The 19,756-nt window shown below is 39.3% G+C and overlaps 1 protein-coding gene across 1 annotated transcript; it reads left to right on the plus strand.

Annotated features, from left to right (window-relative positions):
- Positions 1–937: 937 nt before the first annotated feature.
- FNDC7 (fibronectin type III domain containing 7) lies at positions 938–14,027 on the plus strand. Its single transcript, XM_054212571.1, has 13 exons — positions 938–1,044; positions 1,492–1,510; positions 2,601–2,858; positions 4,734–4,988; positions 5,713–5,973; positions 6,491–6,748; positions 8,181–8,435; positions 9,574–9,831; positions 10,646–10,900; positions 11,798–12,052; positions 12,568–12,828; positions 13,423–13,452; positions 13,987–14,027. Exons 1-13 carry the CDS (start codon positions 982–984, stop codon positions 14,025–14,027), a joined length of 2,469 nt encoding a protein of 822 aa, XP_054068546.1. The 5' UTR covers positions 938–981.
- The last annotated feature ends 5,729 nt before the right edge of the window (positions 14,028–19,756 follow it).

The following is a 19,756-nucleotide window of genomic DNA, read 5'->3' on the forward strand; positions in this document are numbered from 1 at the left end:
CCAGCCGCGCCAGCCCTTCAGGAGCCGCGCCAGCCCTTCAGGAGCCGCGCCAGCCCCTCAGGATCCATGGCAGCCGCAGGGCCCCCTTTCTCTGCCGTGATGGGGTGCGAAATTCCCGCTGGTGAAGCGCCCGCTGACCAGGGCTCGTCCCCTGAGGTGGGAGCGACCTGTTGCTGGTCGGAAGGTGAGCCCGGCACGGCGGGAGCCGGCTCCCCAGCCCCGAGGCGGGCCCCTTGTGCTGTGTGGGGAGCAGCCGGGGGGACCTCCGCGACACCTGCCGTGGCCCCGGGACCCCTCGGGGTGTCAAACTGCCCTCGCCGCCATGGGCCCCTCATAAAAATGGCCCCCAGGTTCCCTGTTTGGTTCACGTAAGCCACCGAAGAAAGCACTATCGGTTCATAGGAAGATACTGTTGCTTGACAGCTAAAATCACCTGTCAGAAGTTACAGTTCGAAGGCACAAAGGCGTGTTGTCAAAGAGGAACCAGCAGCTGGTACGAATTGCAAAGAAATGAGAGGAAAATTTCTCGGTCTACGGTTTCCCAGTCGGTATGGCGACATTCCATTCAACGGGCAGTACGACGAGGGCAGCATTCCTGGCAGAAAGAAAAGATCCTTGTAAGTGGACAAAAATGGCAATAGGCAAGAAGCTGAACAGCAGATTTCGAATTTACATTGGGCTTAGTTACTTTATGAATCTCATATAAGCAATACAGAAACTGCATCCTGCAACAGAAGGGAAAAAACCCACCACCTGCCTGCTTAAAGTTTCGATGCTGTGGGATTCATCCCACCATGGCTTTGGTGATGGCTGGCAGGCTGTGGTCCAGCAGGGAGGAGGGCCTCCCTACGGCAGCCTCCACCTCCTCTCGTCCCAGGGAGTAAACCTGCGGGGACGGCGCCGCTGCAAAATATTACTAGTGACAGCAGGCATCGGCCGGAGCTCATCCCCCCGCAAAGGCTGGAACAAAGCTCTGACAAGATGTGCGGTGCAAAAAGTAAATCATTAATATTTATCGGACTGCTTTTCAGCTGCCTAGAAATGGTGAGTGCACCTAACTCATTTGCTTTAAAACTATTTTCATGAATGATATTGTACTCTTTGTAGTAAAAAAAGTAGACTAAAAGCTAGGGTAGAGACTACCTGACACCCACTTCTACATTCGTGTTTTGTTACTATTACACTTTTACAGTGCTTACAAGTGACTGAAAAATAAAATAGTATATTAGGACTTTTGAAGTCTGTCAACAGCTGAAAACTGGATCAATAGGCACATTCGGAGAGGAAGATGTAGTAGTACAATCTGCATACATGTACCAAAGCTCATTGGTTGCATAACTTTAAGTGTTATGCAAATATATCCTATCAGTAAAGTGTATTTAAAAAATGTAGTATTTTAAGTTGTTGTTGTTACTATCGTTATTTTTTTGTAGTTTTCAAAATAAAATATTTAATTTTGTATTTCTAATTTTTTTGCATCTTCCTTTTCAGATCTTTTCATCTAACACAGGTAAATCTTCAAAATGATATTTTGGTTTTGCCTGCTTATTTTTGAATGGGTCTGAAGAGAACACACACATGTGATTTTTAATAAACATTCTGTAAGTTCTAGCACCTTTATAAACAAAAATGGTTTTCAATCTTGATTGAGCTTTAAAAAAATCTATGCTGATATCTTTATCAATTTTAAACCTCATTTTTAGGAGTCCTAATTCTGTCGGACACTCTCAAAAGATTCTGACAGACCACTTATGCCTTGACACCAGCGTGAACCAGGGAGAACACTCAGCTGGACAAATTGTGCTGTTTGTTACCTACATAACTGTGCTACAAATAGGATCCAAACTGTCCCATATTTGCACACAATTAATTGCTGTATCTTTTAATAAAATAAAAAAAAACAAACAAAAACCACACACACACCCCAAACCCCCCCCAAAAAACACACCAGAAGAAGAATGATGTCCTAAGCACAAATATTTCCAATGTTTTACAACATTTCATACTTTCTTCAATCTCATATTTTCTCCTTACAGCTCCTATTGCCTTTAACTGTAATACTGACTAGTTTAAAATATTGAGGAATGCAAGATTACAAGAAATGCCCTCAGAATTCATTCATTCTCTGGTGATAGTACATGTTCCTGCATATACTGCACTGTCAACGGTCTTAAATGCTTAATTGTTGCAGACATGTTGTTGCAGTATCTGAACACTTACTGTAGCATATTCTTTTCATGATTTGCAAAACAAGCATTTGATCCTATTCCTGTGTGGAATACTGTTGATGCTGGGTTTGTGTTCACATACGGATAATACCCTTATTTTTTAAAATAATTAGACTACAGCATATGGGGGTTTTAAGAAAAATAGCCATCATCACAACATTATATTATAAGAGCAAGCAGCAGTTATTACAGTAATTAATGGATTACAAAAGCAAACAAGGGAAATAGCACTCCAAATTCAGTGGAATGCCTGTCATCTGAAAATTAGGTCATGTAGATTCTTGTAAGGCACTGAACAATCTTCTTGTCAAGACTTGACTAAATTCAGGAACGACTGAAATGTGGTTTTTTGATAATGATTTTTTTTTTTAGGTTTCTCTGTGTCTGTATACGATGTGACATCATGGAGCATTTATCTCAGATGGCCCAAGATTTCAGGAGCCTCTTCTTACAGAGTCACAGCTACCGCTGTGAATACTGTAGGCCATTCATTACTGTCTCATTTTAGTGATGTTACACTGAAAGGAACTCTAACTTCATTAATTCCCAATACTATTTATGCTATACAAGCAGAAGCTATTGACAAGAATGGACTTATTCTTGCAGAAACACAGATTATGCAGTCAACAGGTTAGTAAGAGAAACTTTGTGAAGTATAATTTCCATTGACTGGAAAATTATAGGGGATTGGGATTATAGTAGGACTGGGATTTTATCCTTGTTGTTTTATTGTACTGGTAGGGAATAGCTGCCATTCCTGTTGGAGCCTTTTGCTGGTTCTCCTACCGAGTTCAATATTAAGAATGATTAGCTCCTTTTCCTCTCTGCTTTCTTTTAATATATATGTTTCCCTGACCTGCCATGAACAGCTTGCTCAGACTGCAGCTTTTCAAGTCACCTCCCCTTTCATGACAAATGCAGATGTGAAGCTATTCACATTTTTCAGTACTGATACTGCTAAACGGTATTTTTGTTTCATTCACAAAAGGACTTGCAGCATATAAGTCATTGAGGGTCATTGAAGAAGAATCTACATAAACAGAAGTGCTTTTTTATTTCATCACTGAAATGTAATTGAAAAAATATTCTGTTCAAATTCTGCTTAAAGATAATTTGACTGATAATTTTTAGAAATGCTCATTGTTTTTCCAGTATAATTTGTTTCTTGCAAAAATAATTATTACAATAAAAATTGAAAATATAAATGCAGTAGTGTTTATCTTGATAAGTATGAAAAAACTTCTATTCCTATCTTAGTTGCAGGAGGACAGATATTAATGATTAATGCTCAGTAATTTATTTCTGATATAAATCATGTGCTGTATATTCTCTGCTTGACTGTTAGTCAAGCAATTCTGTTAGACTTGCATAAGGATTTCCTGCACAGAAACTTTTATGAATTGTTACTAAAGACAATATTTTAAAAGAAAAAAAAATCATAGTGCAATAGCTTGCCCAAAGATGGCAAAAACCACACCTGCAAATGTTCCGTAGGCATGGTCATATAGAATATATGTTGCCATTTTTACAAATGGGGCAAAAGATGATGTCTCACTACAGCTGAATGAGAAAATGCTTGGGACTAAGGGAGCAAACATAATGCTCAGGAGTTGTATAACTCTGTATAATACTTGCTAGGATCTCTGAAATCCCAAATTAGCTACCTTGCTATAAATAAGTTTGCCTCAAGGCTCATAGTTTCGTCCCAAATACTTTTTCATTCCTTTTCTAAATTTTAAGTGCGATACACCTTCATTTTGTCTTTTTTTCTCTTCTACTGAGTCTTTTGCAGCCTTGCAATATATGGACTTGCTTTACATATGCTGATCCTAGTCTGAAAATCTTGATCACTGAACATAAATTTATTGTGGTTAAGAAATACACCCTCTGTAGTTACTTTTGTGAGTGTAGTACACAAGAGCAGTACACAAGAGCTCTTTCTGAATGGCCTGCAGCATAGCATAATAGAAAAGCATTTAATTGCAGTATTTGATGTGTCATGTTATTGTACACCTGTCTGCTCTGAGCAGGGCATCGGATAAGATGACTTCCCATCGTCCCTTCCAAACTAAATTATTGTACGTTGCTCTGATATAGAAAAGCCTAAGATTCAGCATCCTATGTCAGGCTGCTTTGTATAAACACCCTCTTCTTCTTTCTATATTTTGCTTTGCACATTGCTTTCTATAAACATCCAGTGTAGTTCATTGGCTCTAGAGCAAGACAAAAAAGAGACCTCTCAGCGCAACCTATGTTAAAGAATGGTCATTTTCAGTAGTGATTTCAAGGGTACTAGAATATTTTTATTGAAAGATGAAAGTTGGTCTGCAATATCTGAAGATTCTATGTTGTTGGTGTTCATTTAAACTTCATTTAACTTAAACATTCATAGAAAGCGTGGGCCATTTGTCCTACGCTTTGTCTTCGTGAAATGTTCAGAGCACTTAGTGTTTCACAGGGCTGAGTTCCCAAACTTCAATATGTTTATCGTTGTTTCCACTTTAGCTCCAGACATACCTGTTATTGAGCAAGCTTATTCAAAACTTAGCAGCAGTATCACAGTGGAATGGAGAGCAGTACCTGGGGCTACTAGTTATCTGCTGACTGCACAAGATGGAGATTCCTTCACTGAAACTGTAGTTACAAATTCTCCAGGCACAGTGACGGGACTGAAACCTGCCACCTTGTACAGAATCACTATCAGATCTATAAATTCGGGAGGAAAAAGCCGGCCTTCACCTTTCAGAAAAGCAAAAACAGGTGGACTTTTAAAGTCTTATTCTTATTTCAAATTCTGTAATGTTGTTATAGTATAAAGCATTCACGCAGCATCCTTTTTATTTGTTTATTTATTTGAACAGAAAACAAACAGTATAGCCCAGGCATGCACGCACCAGTACTGAATTATTATATTCTCGTATTTTAAATTGTATTGATCACATTCTCCTTTCAGTTTTTGAGGACTAGAATTCAGCCATCTGACTTAATGACCAGGACAAGAGTCTGAATTAATGGTTTACTTTATAACAGTACTGTAAGTTAAATGTTTAATAGGAAGTTTTACTAGCATTTATATGAATATATGTATTCTATTTTAACAGAATCAAATTTTATTTTAACAAAAGACATAACTTGAGGGAGTGGAAGAAATGAAGCAGCAACTAAAACTATAAAATAAGACAAGGTAAAACTTAGAGGATGGGAAATGCAGTATCTTCTTAGTGATTTTCAGTCATGTACACACTCAATATTTCATATTTTGTGTATGAATTACATTCATTTTACGAAACCTGTAATATCATAATGGATGCTGCAATCAGTTTCTGTATTTATGCTGTCAGTCTTGCATTAATTTATTTTTGTTTTTGTTGTTGCTTAATTTGTCTCTCAGAGTTTGGTGATTGTGTGTATTCATTTCAAATTTGGCCTTTTCAAACAGTATTACTGAAAAACCAAGAGGTCACTTGGTGTTCTTTTTCAACAGTCCTGGCTGCTCCGATTCTGTCTGTTAGTTCTCCGAGTTGTGACTCCATTGCTGTGAGCTGGAAGGCTGTGTATATGGCAGCTGGATTCTCTGTGTCCCTCATGAGATCAGATGGTTTGGGCAGAATGCTGAAGGAGAACACCACCAATACCTCCTTGATATTTACAAATCTAGATCCAGGAACTCTCTATACTATCAAGGCATATGCCTGGAATGTCAATGGGATCCCTGGAGATGATTTCACATATAACCAAAGAACAAGTAAGGAATTTTCTTTTTTGTAACCAAGTAAGCATTAAAAAAAAAGAGAAAAAAAGATATACGGGGAAGTATTTCTGTGTATATGTGATTGTATTATGTTTTTTAAAGATATATTGGGTAGATTTTCAGATCCTATAATATTTACCCTATCTCAAAGTTCATGAAAGCTCAGGTGACATGGCTATGTTTAATGACTGTTACTGAGGCAAAGATACTATTAACTACCACTAAAGTTGTACCTAGGAGAAGCCTCGGTAAGGATTACACAAGCTTAGACTGATTTGAGGATTTTTCTAACTGTGAGACTCAAATATTCAAATAAGGCAAGGAGTTTCAACAGAAAGCTTTGCGATGGTGTACAACCAGAACTATTTCTTTAAAAAATCATCACTTTAATATGAATGAGGGTAAGCTCTGCACCACAAAAATTGTATTTAGTTTGCAAGTTATGAAAAATATCATGTCTGTAGGCCATATGCTAAGTTGTATTTATGTGTTCCAAACTGATATACCATAGGTCCTAAGACACCAGCGGATGTTCAAGTAGCTTTTAATAGTGGTGCTTTAAGAGCTATTGTTTCTTGGATGCCAACAGAAGGAGCTCTAACTTACAGCATGACAGCCTCCAGTGGACTCTTGAAACTGAAGTGTAACACATCTTCTGCCTCCTGCATGGTGCCATCGCTCCAGTGCAGCTCTGAATATTATGTTTCTGTCACAGCATACAATGATGCTGGATCCAGTAAACCTACTGATGCAGTAAGCTTAAAAACTAGTATGTGTCATTGATCCTTATATAGCTTATGGCATTTTAACACACATTTCTTCAATTTCAAATGTAAATTAGTTACAGTTTGAGTGGTTCTCAAATAGTTCTTTCTGCTTCTAAAATTCATGCATGAACTGTGCTATATACCTTCCTGTTTCAGGGATAATAGCCTGAACTTTCTTCGTATTTCTGTCAGAAAAACTTGCAATGATGTATATATATTGTTGGCTGAACAAGTAAGCCTGCATTTTCCTCTTACCAGAAGTACCTGTTCTAAAGTCATTTTTTTGAGTGTAAAACTAATGTAAGGAATAACAGATCTGTCCTACTGTGGCAGGTCTCTCACAAATAGATTAGGAGAAATCAGTGAGGAAGTAGCATTAAGTACTGGCCCTAGGCTGAGAACTGTTTGAGGCTAAATCTAGTAGTTAGTTGAAAGGAGATCAATAAAACCACATTCAGCTAAAGTAGCACCACTGGACTAACTTAAGATATCGTCACAGACCATGCCTTGTCAGGACAACAGGCTGCTCGTTTCAGCTACTTAGCACCACTGCCATGTCAGAGGTTATTGCTTCCTGACCTGTGAGATTAACTGTCCATGTAAGCAAAACCTAAACCATTTTTGTTATTATGTGCTACCTTAAAGACACAACATTATTGACTTAATTATTTGATATAACATGCCTTATTTTGACTTCTCATTGATACGAGTTGGAGATCATCCATGTGGGCAACTCAGAGGTGGATCTAATGGGGTGAGAGAGCCTTAAGCAAGAGGCAACTTTTAATCTGTGGGCTGTAATCTTCTCAGCCAACATTGCTTCAGATAGATCATGTATACTCATTCTAAAAGCAGCAAGCTAAACTTTTTGAACTAGAAAAAAAGTAAATGTTATTTAAGTAAAAGCCATGGAGTTCACAGTTTAATGTGACATTTTGGGATGCCACCAAAAAGGAAACCTGAGCAAAGGACAGCTCTATTCAGACACAGCCAGTGAGTTTCATACCAATATATAAAGCATTTTCACATAAAGGCTTTTGAATGACAACTGCTATTCAAGCTAGTATTCCGATTGTCATCCAAAACTACTATTTGTGAGCACAGACTGTGCCAGTTCCTTTTGAAATACTGCCTGGTACCACTGGTTTTGTTCACAGGGGCTCCTTAAGCAAGTCTCTTTTCTGTAAAACATGAAGGTAGCATCTATCTTGTTCTGTAAAAATCATACTCACTTTTCATCTAAATGTAAGTAGCATCCTCTGTAAAGACAGTTAAGTTGCTGTTTTCTTGAGCAAGACAGAACAACTGTTCAAGCTGAGTAGAATAATTTTATATATTCCTGATTTTCCTTTAGTCTCCGAAAGTATAACTTCAATGAAAATATTCTGATTACAATTATTTTCTTATTTCTTTTTTTTTAAATTTTTTTTTCAGTTCCTTGTGCACCAGAAAATGTATCAATTGAAGAGGATGAACCTGGCCACTTGTTGGTATCATGGTCTAGCGTCAATTTTGGTCATTATTATGTGGTTTTTGTGAAGAGTGATGATGGTCTGGAGGTGCACTGCAACACATCACATACTCAATGCCATTTCCAGTCGGACTGTGGCTTCACTTATTTCATTAGTGTCTTTGCTTATAACAAGGCTGGGCAGAGTCCTTTAGGTGATGTATTCAATTACACTACTGGTAAGTAGCAATGTATTCTTGCAAATTCATTTTGGATCCTCTAACTGTGGTTGGACATTTTTATTGGAAGATAGTGGCTTAAACTTCTATTTTTTATTCAATTTTTGGGCAAAACACACAAATGTTGGCAGAGAAAAAGAACCATTTCACATTGCAGTCGAATTTAACTTGCATAGTCAAGTGCAGCAAAATGCTTACAAACTTGAAAATAGTTTAATGATTCACAAACATCAAGTAAGGACATATGAATATACTCCACCTGGAGTACTGTGTTCAGCTCCAGAGCCCCCAACATAAGAAGGACATGGACCTGTTGGAGCGAGTCCATAGGAGGGTCACAAAGATGATCAGAGGTATGGAGCACCTCTCCTATGAGGACAGGCTGAGAGAGTTGGGGTTGTTCAGTCTGGAGAAGAGAAGGCTCCAGGGAGACCCTATAGCTGCCTTCCAGTACTTAAAGGGGGTCTACAGAAAAGGTAGAGGGGGACTCTATCAGGGAGTGTGGTGATAGGACGCTATGGGGTAATGGATTTAAACTGAAAGAGGGGAGATTTAGATTAGGTACTAGGAAGAAATTCTTTCCTGTGAGGGTGGTGAGACACTGGAACAGGTTGCCGAGAGTTGTGGATGCCCCATCCCTGGAGATGTTCAAGACCAGGCTGGATGAGGCTTTGAGAAACCTGGTTTAGTGGGAGGTGTCCCTGCCCGTGGCAGGGAGTTGGAACTAGATGATCTCTAAGGTCCCTCCCAACCCAAACCATTCTATGAGTCTTACAACACACAGTCCTGACATAACATTTGAATTCTATTCCTGTATTTTTTTCTGTTGCCTTGGGAAGGGTATACCAAAGTCTTAAATTTCCTCATTGAGAGTTTTCATATTTGGAAAATGAAAAAAAATTAGTTCAATGGGAAATTGTGAAGAACATTGTTAGAGTTATTTCACTTCTAGATGCTTTGGCATTTTAAGTCAAGGATGTACGTAATTCCTACGTTTTACCTGTACATTAGAATACCCTCTGCTGATTTGGAAGGAGGGGTTCTGAACGAAGGGGTAGATAAACGAAACAAGACTCTTGGCTTTCGTGCCAGTTTTCCGTTCACGTTCAAGTTCCCCTCCCGCCTGGTCTGTTCCCAGCACCTTGCTGCCCCGGCGACATCAGGACGGCGGTGGTGTCGAGCGACACCCTGCGTGTCACCTGGGCGCCTGTCCGCGGTGCTGAAATGTACGCGACCCGGGCGCGGGGCGGCAGCGGCGAGGTGCTCTGCAAACACACCGCCGCCGCCTGCACCTTGTCGGCTCTCCGGTGCGACACCCGCTACGACATCACGGTCTATTCTTTCAGCGAGGCCAGGGGCAGCAACACGTCCTGTGCGTCTAAGAGCGTGGCAACAGGTATGATGACCATTCTTACTCTCCTTTAGCAGAAGAAAGCGCTGGTGTTGTTTAGCATAAAAAAAGGAGGCTGTGGGGAGACCTTATCACTCTCTACGACTACCTGAAAGGAGGTTGTAGAGAGGTGGGGGTTGGTCTCTTCTCCCAAGTAACAGGTGATAGGACAAGAGGAAATGGCGTCAAGTTGCACCAGGGGAGGCCTACATTGGATATTAGGAAAAAATTCTTCACTGAAAGGGTTATTGGGCATTGGAACAGGCTGCCTGGGGAAGTGTTTGAGGCACCATCCCTGGAGGTATTTAAAAGACAGATAGAGATAGTGCTTAGATATATGGTTTAGTGATGGTTTTTGTCAGTTATGTTGATAGTTGGACTAGATGATCTGAAAGGTTCCTTCCAACCTAGGCAATTGTATGATTCTATGAAATAATTAGTAAGACACTGCTGTGATTAATGGATGAAAAGCATTACTGGAGTGCTAAGTTACTGTAAATGATAAAAAATTTAAAAAAAAATGGAAGTCCTTTAAAAATGTACTGTAAGCATGAACCTAAAAACAGATTTGGATTGAATGCTTCTGGTAGCTCCAAGTTTTTGAAAATCAGATTTACAATTTGTCTCTGGTTTTGCATGCAAAATCCTTATGTTGTCAGTTCTTTCACAAGTTCTAAATTCTCACCAGGAGTAAACATTTAAGGATCATATACTTTTCCAAAGTAGTTTGTCAGTTCTAACTGGAATTTAATTTTCATGTGTAACTTAAATATTATACATAAACAATGTGTTTAAATACTGTTAATATGCAATATTTCAGCTCCCTGCAGTCCTGAAATTAAAAATATCTCAAAGGAGACTCTTTCTGTAATCAGTGTGCACTGGCAATCTAACAACAAAGAAGCTACGTATATTGTCACTGCTAGAGGAGAGGCTGGACTTTGGCATTGCACAAGCTCTGGAAATTCCTGTACCTTAATTAATCTTCCCTGTGGATCTGCTTTCTCTGTTAGTGCTATAGCAAGATCACCAGCAGGACAGAGTTTACCAAGCTACAGTGTCCCTTTAGAGACAGGTATGTGGGAATTATATGTAGTGGAAAATATTTCGCAGCTTAATATTAAAATAGTTCTATGTCTCTTTATACGTTTTTGGCTTTTTTTTTTAATTACAATGTGTGTGTATTATACTATCTATTGCTGCTTAAACGTGTATGTATCTCTGTGTGTGTGAGAAGGAAAGATCACTTGGCACTTGCCTCATACTGAGAAGCCTTAGATAATTCGTTGCTAAGAAGCAACCAGTTATCATCTGGCACAGCTAACTAAAATATAATAACATAATCCACTAATGTATTTGTCTTTTAATATTACTAGGAGAGGCAATGTGGTGATGTCCATGTCAACAACTAGTGTGAAGAAGAGATGAAAGCACATCCTAACCACCATTCCTGCTGTTAATTTGCTATCAGTCTTGTCCCGTGCCACTGACCCAGAGAATTCCCAGGCACAGTTCAGAGATTAATATACATGAGAATCTATTTTTAACAGGCAGTTTGGTTGCAGTCAGTTTACATTGTACAGGAAGAGACTTCAAACAGAGACAGAGCTGGACTGAGCTATGTGACTTGAGGGGTAGAGGTGGACCCTGCTTAATTGAACTACAGATCTATCCTGATTCTGATGACAAATTTTAGTAATTTTTAGTATGTTGGTGAACAATCATCATATAATAATTCCAGGGTTACAACTCACTGTTCTAGAAAAATTGATTTTATATTGACATTTTGTTTATTAGAAACTTGCCAGAATAGTGAAGTATTTTTCAGCAAGCTAATGTTTGTCTGAAAAGTATACATGTCTTCATTCCTTTACTGTTGATCATGTACTATTCTAGCTGCAACCCCCCAGAATACCTTCCATTTTCCAAGTACAAAATAGAATTGACTTCTCTATTTTTTGTTCTTTTTAAGCTCCTTGTTGCCCTAATGAGCTGATACTAACTCAAGTGACACAGTCTGTAACAAATATCAGCTGGTCTGTTGGGATGGGTGCACAGACGTATGTAACAGCACTGGAGTCTCCAAAAGGACAGGCAAAGTGTCACACTCTTCAAAACTACTGTCTCCTGGGATGCATCACATGTGGCACCAACTACACAGTATCTCTGAAAGCAATCAGTGAAACGGGTTTGACATCCAGTTGCACGTATCAAGGATATTCTTCCAGTATGTAAATTGTAAATGCAATTGGGAAGAAAAAGACTCAATATACAACTTAAGTTGTATAGTGTTCCTCTCATACAAGTAGTGCAGCTGAAATTCAATACATAGTTAATACACTGTGGTTCCCTCTCTTAAATAAATGCACTTTGGATTATTTTCATGTATCATTTAAACACCATTCTTATAATGGCCATCAGGTAGCCATATAAAGAAGTTCACAAAAGGATTCTGGGCGTTCTAGGATAGCCTTGTTGCCTCCATAGTCAGGAGAGAGCAACTATCTTCCAACGTGTAAAACAACAGCGGAATTCCAGCTCCATAATATAAGTCTGATAAAACATTTTCTTCCCTGGTTCAGTTCAAGAATTACTTTGGCTTTCTGTGAAATAATAATTTCTCATTGAAATGCTGGTATCTAGTGTGATAGTAATCCTATCATCTGGTTTAAAATGCACTCTAGGAATTTATAATATTGTGGGTTCACAAAATCTGCTTATTAATGTTTCTTCTTTTATTAGGTGCTTGCTGCCCTTCTGGGGTGAAGCTCTACAGACTTGGCAATAATGGTATCAGGGTGTATTGGCAAGCTTCTGATGAAAAGATAAACTACAATACCGATTTACATGGCTCAAAAGGCAATTTCACCTGTACCCCTAGCTCAGGTCTCAGTCACTGCGATATCACTGAGATACCTTGTGGGGATGTCTACACAGTGGTAGTATCTCCAGTTACTGATAAGGGGCCGAAGCTTACATTTTGTCCTAAAAAAATATATTCAGGTAAAACTTAAATTTCTTTGAATGATGTTTTTTTGTCCATGCACGCTAGATGGTTAAACGTAATCTGAAGTTATGCGAGTAACAGTGGCATGGAATAGAACTCTTCTATTCTAGTGTTGACTCCAGAGTAAATGTTGTGGGTGCTATCTTGCAATATCTGAGATGGGAACTTCACAGGAGCATTTTGGGACGGGGCATACTTATCTACACAGGTGCCTCTTAACTGGATCACCCATGACCTGGTGAATACAAAGAGGTTAATTTTCAGTTGGGAAGTTAGTAGTGTTTAGAATACAGAAGCAAATGAATGAGGATTTTTAATAGTTCTGTTTTCCAATTTGTTTTATAGAATTATTGTTCTTCTATGAACCGCTCCTAAGCACAGTTTTTAAGTAAAAATTGTTTAAGGGGAAGTAATTTCCTTGGGATTCCTTTCCTAGGGCATAAATTTAATCCATTATTATAGCAGTTCTCTACTGCTATCTGTTGGGATTGCACGGTTGTATAGCATGGACTACGTTCTACAGACTACTACTGTTTTCCAGCTTACAACCTGACACCTAACATTTATACTACTGTTTCTTGTCATTTCAGTAACCTGTTCTGGAAGCTCTCTTGGAATGGGTAAGAGCACACAGTACATTCATTCCAAATCCATGTTTGTAAAACATGTTAGCATCATGTGACTCCAAATAAGATGCAAATAACATTTGCAAATAATATTTGATAGTCAAGGCCTGCGTTAATGTTATACAGGTTTGTCTCACTCCCCCATCTTATAATGTATAATTAAAAAAAAATAATCCTAACTATATTGTGGCCTGTATACCATCATGCTCTCTACACTGTCACAACATTTACTGTTTATCTGATAGCGCGTAATAAAAGGCAGGCTTATCTTTTATAGCCTTGCCATATTCCATTACAAATTAAACTAGGTCACGCTTCTGATTTTTATTTTAAAAAAAGTAAAAAAAAGCGTGGCTTACCTCAACCTATGCTTATTTCATCTGGGATTTAAACAGGATAGATTTGTGCTTTATTTGCCTGCGTAAACCACTAGAAATAACTTCAAAAGCAGCCACTGAAATGAACATTTCTCAAGACAGTTGCTTTCCCATAACTGAAATTGTCTCGATTTCTGAATTCTGTTAATAGTGATTTATAGAGGAAAGAGCAATGCAGAACAACATATCTAGATGAAAATTCTGGTTTGGATAAGGAGGTAAGTTATAAGAATCGTAATTCAGATTCGGACGTACTAACCAAACTTTTCCTGCTGCTTTGGGATTGGAGGGATAAGTTTCATCAGCCCTGTATATCCTAAATATAACTGGTTTGTTAAAATTCATCATATTTACCTCAGAAACCCCATGTTGTCTATTCCTACTGTCAGTACTGATTTCTCCTCTCCTCTGTTTACAACAAAACCCTCTTTCACTTCATTAAGTCTTTTCTAATACTACCCTATAGCGACCCAGAAAAGCCCACAAAATCCAAACAGATCAAGATACTTTTCAGCACTCATTTACTTTCTCTCTTCTGGACTATTTACTGTCCTTTTCTCAAAAGAATGGCAAGGAGTCACTGTTGACTTTTTTTCCCCCCAAAGTTGATCACCTCCTCTTTCCTGCTGTTCTACAGCTATCCTGGATGTTAAGGTTGTTGATGCACTGTTCTCCCTAAATGCTCTTCCCAGTCTTTCTTTCCCTGAAGCTGGAAAGATGACATCTGTGCGTAACTGCGACAGCTGCTTGAGAACTGGGAGGAGGAAAGCCGAAGAGCTGGCTGTATCTGAGATCTAATCCAAGACATCAAATTTGGGCCCCAATTGATAATTTTTAAAACGCAGATGAATGCTGATGGAGACCTCCATAATCTTGAACTGTAATTTTCTCTGTAAAGCGATCAGTTTTAAAAGCTCTTCCATAGAGTCATTAATCAGTAGATGTGTTCTAGACCTAATGTATCAATGAAGTAGTAAGGGCTGAAATAAAGATTAAAACAGTGAAATTTAACTCCTTAAAAAAAAACCCAAAACAACAGTCGTTTAGGTGCCCTCAATGAAAAGTAACTTGAGGCTTAATCAAGTATTCTAAGGCTATTTCATTTTAATTTAAATTTTAAAAAAAGTTGCTTCCCTTACAGTTTTGCGAGGTGACTCATGAGGGTAAACATAGCGTCCTCTTCACATTAACTTATTTTGTTTTGTGGCTAATGAAGAGCTGACAGTTATTACTAAAATTTTTATTTCCCATTTTTCGTAAAAGGCAGAACCTTTTCTCATACTACACAGTGGTCACTTTTTCAGCCAACACAGAAACAAAAGTTCAAGCTCCACGGGTTCTACATACACATTAAAACAATTAGTCAAAGATATCTTACAAAAACAGTCTTCAGAAGCTTATGTATAAAGGTTACCAAAGGCAACAGGGTTTTTAACACTATTTTCAGCTTACAAAAATAGATACCATGCATTCTGAAAGTTTCCTTCCTTCACAGGACACAGTTGTACTGCGTATCTCACTCACTGTTCCTGATCACTTCCACAAAATAATCTCATGGGAATCTTACTCTTCAATACATTGATTGTAGATGGCCCAAGAATTACATGTTGCTTCTTAGAACGAGATCTGCGTTTATTCACTGTCAAATAAGGCTTTCTTTAGGAAACATTATTTACTGCCCTGCATTACTTAATAAAAAGATGCTTTTCTCATTTAATTTGAAAAAAAAAAAAAAGTAAATACAAGTATTGTTCACGACTTTCTTCCTGAGGGTTTTATTTAAATATTTTTTCTTTGCAGTCATCATTGTCCAACACTGTCACCAAAGCCTAAGTGTTTAACCAGATGGCTATTAACTGGATTTTCAGAGGTCTAAAGCAGTCAGTTTCTCTTGGAATCAAATTCAAGCCACAGCTTTCTTGTTTCATATAAACAATTCTGATATTTCCATGCTTTAACAGTAACCTTAATGTATTTCAAGCAATTATAAACTGTTGTATTTTTTTTCCATTCTTCCTGGCATACAGACATTAACATCTCAAGATTGACACTACAACCTTGACAATGCTGCAGTACTATTTTCATCAGCTCCTCTCATTTTCATGAGTGAAAACGAAAAGTGTAATTGTAACAGAATGTATTATTTGCATGTCTGTTAAAAGAAAACAAAAGAAAAGGCAAAAACCTGAAGAGGGGTCAAAATTCCAAGAAAAACTGTATACATTCAGCTTAAAACAAGTAGGTAACAATAGTTACCAAACATGGAGGAAAAGCAACACAACCAAACCGACCCAGATCCACACCTCCTGCTGTGGCTGTGTGCATGTTGCAGGCGTTGTTACTCAGGCATTAGACATTGTCTAATAATAATTAGCACTGCTGATCTGTGAAACATCACTGGCACTCATTGAGGTGATTAAAAAACTTTAGTCAGGATTAGTTTCGGGTTCTCTCCAGGTTGAGGCAAATGCTTTTTTATGGGTCAAACTGGCTTGTTTTAAGATCACAGGAAAGGACAATTAGATGTAGTGTTTTCATAATTTCTATACTATTTACCTTTATAGAGCTCTGGTCTTCATGAAGCAAAAAAAGCAACCAGCCGAGAAAACCCAAATAAACTCCAAAATAACAAAACAAAACAAAAAAATACGGGGGGAACCCCAAACCAACTCTACAAACCTACTAAAAGAAGAAAAATTTGAGAATCGAGAAAATTCCTGTTGGAAGACCCAGAGATAGGCAGCATATTGATATGCTAAGTAAAATGAATGCGTTCAGAACCGTATCTGTGAAATCACTTCTACTAAAAAATTAGGTGATTAAAAACACCTTGGTTATTTCATGATAGATGCGTTCATTAATGCTTACTTAATAAAAATGTTAACAAAGGAATAATTTTAAAGATGTATTAGTTGCAATTACACTAAGATGAACGCTTGCAAAAAAAAAATTGTATGTATTGTTCCAAATACAAATTATTTGTAATTGTGTTCAACACAGAATAGCTAAAAATTTAGATAGGCTCTTTTCAGTCCAGTAAAGAAACTGGCAAAAATCTATCCTTTGGTTTGTTTCAGATTTGACCCAAAATTGCTGAGATTTAAGAAGCGTTCTCCCATATCCAGCTATTGCTGGGGAAGAGAGGGGGGGGAAAAAAAAAAAAGATACAACAATCACATTGCAAAACCGTAAGAGTGGCGTTTAAATGCTGGTTTACCCTGCTGGTGGACATCTCCTGTATGTAAAGTCACATGCACTTCATAGCAGTGCAGAAAGGGCTCAAACATCTACCAAAGCCAGTAGAAGTCATCTATTTCTCTCAGGTTCCCCTTAAGAGATCCTGTCTTTGAGTCAGTACAGTAATATTCAGCTGTAAATACTAAAAGTATGAGCTTATTCATGTTTCTTCATTAACATATAAAGTATAAAAAACATGGCTAAGCACGGTGTATCAAGTACCCCACAACGTGATCTGGTAAATTGCCCTGCCATTCAAGTCACCTATTTCAATATAGATAATCAAAGTACCACTCCTATTATGTTTAAAAGTCAGATACATCCAAGTCCTTTTGCACTAATTACCTGCAGTTATGTGGCATTAGGTAGATGGGAATCTCTGGGGCCAAAGTCTTGACCCTGCCTCAAAATAAAAGAATGCCAGTTTGCTGCTTCTTAAGATCTGTAATATTGTTCGACTAATCGAGTAGCATCTTCAAAAGAGTAAAAACAAAGTAGAGGTGTATTTCTCAAATTAGTATTATTAGTCCAAATAAGTACTTATTGTTGGAGCCACAGGAAATTTCCAAGATAGATGAGGCTTCAAGAGGAATGACCATCCCAGCTAGGCAACTATGGACACGTGGCATTCTGTGGAACTTCAGGTTCTTAGTGCTTGGTTTGTTGCGCTTTTACCCTGAGAACTGAAAAATAACTGTAGGGGCTCCGTCAGACAGGAGTTCTGCAACCATACCTCTGAGGAAGACTCTCGCAATACCTCCAAATTGTCGGAAATTTTCTTCTAATGACCCCAAGCCAAATGTCCGCTGCAGCCATACTGCTCGCAACTGCATCAGACCCACCAGCACTGGAGACTCCACTGATCTTACCATTTCTCATCAGAGCTGCTTTGTTCAAGTTCTGTGGATCTGTTCCTCCCGGTTTCAAGGAAGGCCACATGAAATAAAACGGCATCAGCAAGACAAAAAAGAATTAAAGAGTCTCTGGATCCAAACTCAAGAGCTGCAAAATACTAAACCCCAATGGCAACTTTAAGTTCGGTGTCTTGCTTAAATCGTTTTCACAGAATCACAGAATCTTCATGGTTGGAAAGGACCTTTGAGGTCATCGAGTCCAACCAAACAACCTACAATCTCTGCCCTTCAGAGCATGCCCTGAAGTGCCACATCTAGACATTTCTTAAATACCTCTAGGGAAGGTGACTCAACCACCTCCCTGGGCAGGCTGTTCCAGTGCCTGACCACTCTTTCAGTAAAATAATTCTTCCTAATACCTAATCTAAACCTCCCCTGCCACAACTTCAGACCATTTCCTCTGGTCCTGTCATTATTCCCCTGGGAGAAGAGGCCAACACCCACCTCTCTCCAACCTCCTTTCAGGTAGTTGCAGAGGGCAATGAGGTCTCCCCTCAGCCGCCTCTTCTCCAAGCTAAACATGCCCAGCTCCCTCAGCCTCTCCTCATATGACCTGGTCTCCAGACCCCTCACCAGCCTGGTAGCTCTCCTCTGGACATACTCCAGCACTTCTACGTCCCTCTTGTACAGAGGGGCCCAGAACTGAACACAGCACTCGAGGTGAGGCCTCACCAGTGCCGAGTACAGAGGCACAATCACTTCCCTGCTCCTGCTGGCCACGCTATTCCTGATACAAGCCAGAATGCTGTTGGCCTTCTTGGCCACCTGGGCACATTGCTGGCTCATGTTAAGCTGGCCGTCCACCAGCACCCCCAGGTCCTTTTCTGCTGGGCAGCTTTCCAGCCACTCTTCCCCAAGCCTGTAGCGTTGCTTGGGGTTGTTGTGACCGAAATGCAAGACCTGGCACTTGGCCTTATTAAACCTCATACAGTTGGCCTTGGCCCATCGATCCAGCCTGTCCAGGTCCCTCTGTAGAGCCTTCCTACCCTCAAGCAGATCAACACTCCCACCTAGTTTGGTGTCGTCTCCAAACTTACTGAGGGTGCACTCAATCCCCTCATCCAGATCATTGATAAAGATATTAAACAAAACTGGCCCCAAAACTGAGCCCTGGGGGACTCCACTGGTGACTGGCCACCAAGAGGATTCCACCCCATTAATCACAACTCTCTGGGCACGGCCATCCAGCCAGTTTTTAACCCAGCGAAGAGTACACTTGTCTATGCCATGATTCGCTAGCTCCTCCAGGAGAATGCTGTGGGGGACGGTGTCAAAAGCCTTACCAAAGTCCAGACAGACAATGTCCACAGCCTTCCCCGCATCCAGAAGGCGGGTCACATGGTCATGGAAAGAGATCAGGTTGGTTCAGCAGGACCTCCCCTTCCTAAACCCATGCTGGCTGGCCCTGATCCCTTTTCATGTGTTAGTCAGTCATGAATATTGTCTATCCATTACGCTGCTAGTTCAAGTACATAATATGGATCAAATTAAATTCCAAAGTCAGAAAGGACTATTTATTGAAAAGTAAAAGCAAAGCCCTCAAATTACTGCACGTGGAAGAGACACTGGCATGAGCCAGTCTTTGCACAAAGTATCAAAATGTTCACCATCTTCACTGTAGTAAAGCAGCTATCTCCGCTTTCAGGTCAAAGATCGTTTCTCAAATATCTAGATTTTGCCTGCAAATAAGACATTCTTTCACTGTTATTTCCCAGCAATGGCAGAGGAGGAGGAGCCCGAAAGGAACAATTGGGAATCGGTAATCCGTTT

The sequence above is a fragment of the Rissa tridactyla genome, chromosome 8 (genome assembly GCF_028500815.1).
Source record: "Rissa tridactyla isolate bRisTri1 chromosome 8, bRisTri1.patW.cur.20221130, whole genome shotgun sequence".
Lineage (NCBI taxonomy): Eukaryota > Metazoa > Chordata > Aves > Charadriiformes > Laridae > Rissa > Rissa tridactyla.

Coding starts and splice junctions, on each gene's coding strand:
- FNDC7 (XM_054212571.1), top strand. CDS start 982: ATGTGCGGTGCAAAAAGTAAATCATTAATATTTATCGGACTGCTTTTC. Junction 5,974..6,490: donor CACATATAACCAAAGAACAA/GTAAGGAATTTT, acceptor GATATACCATAG/GTCCTAAGACACCAGCGGAT. Junction 9,832..10,645: donor GTCTAAGAGCGTGGCAACAG/GTATGATGACCA, acceptor GCAATATTTCAG/CTCCCTGCAGTCCTGAAATT.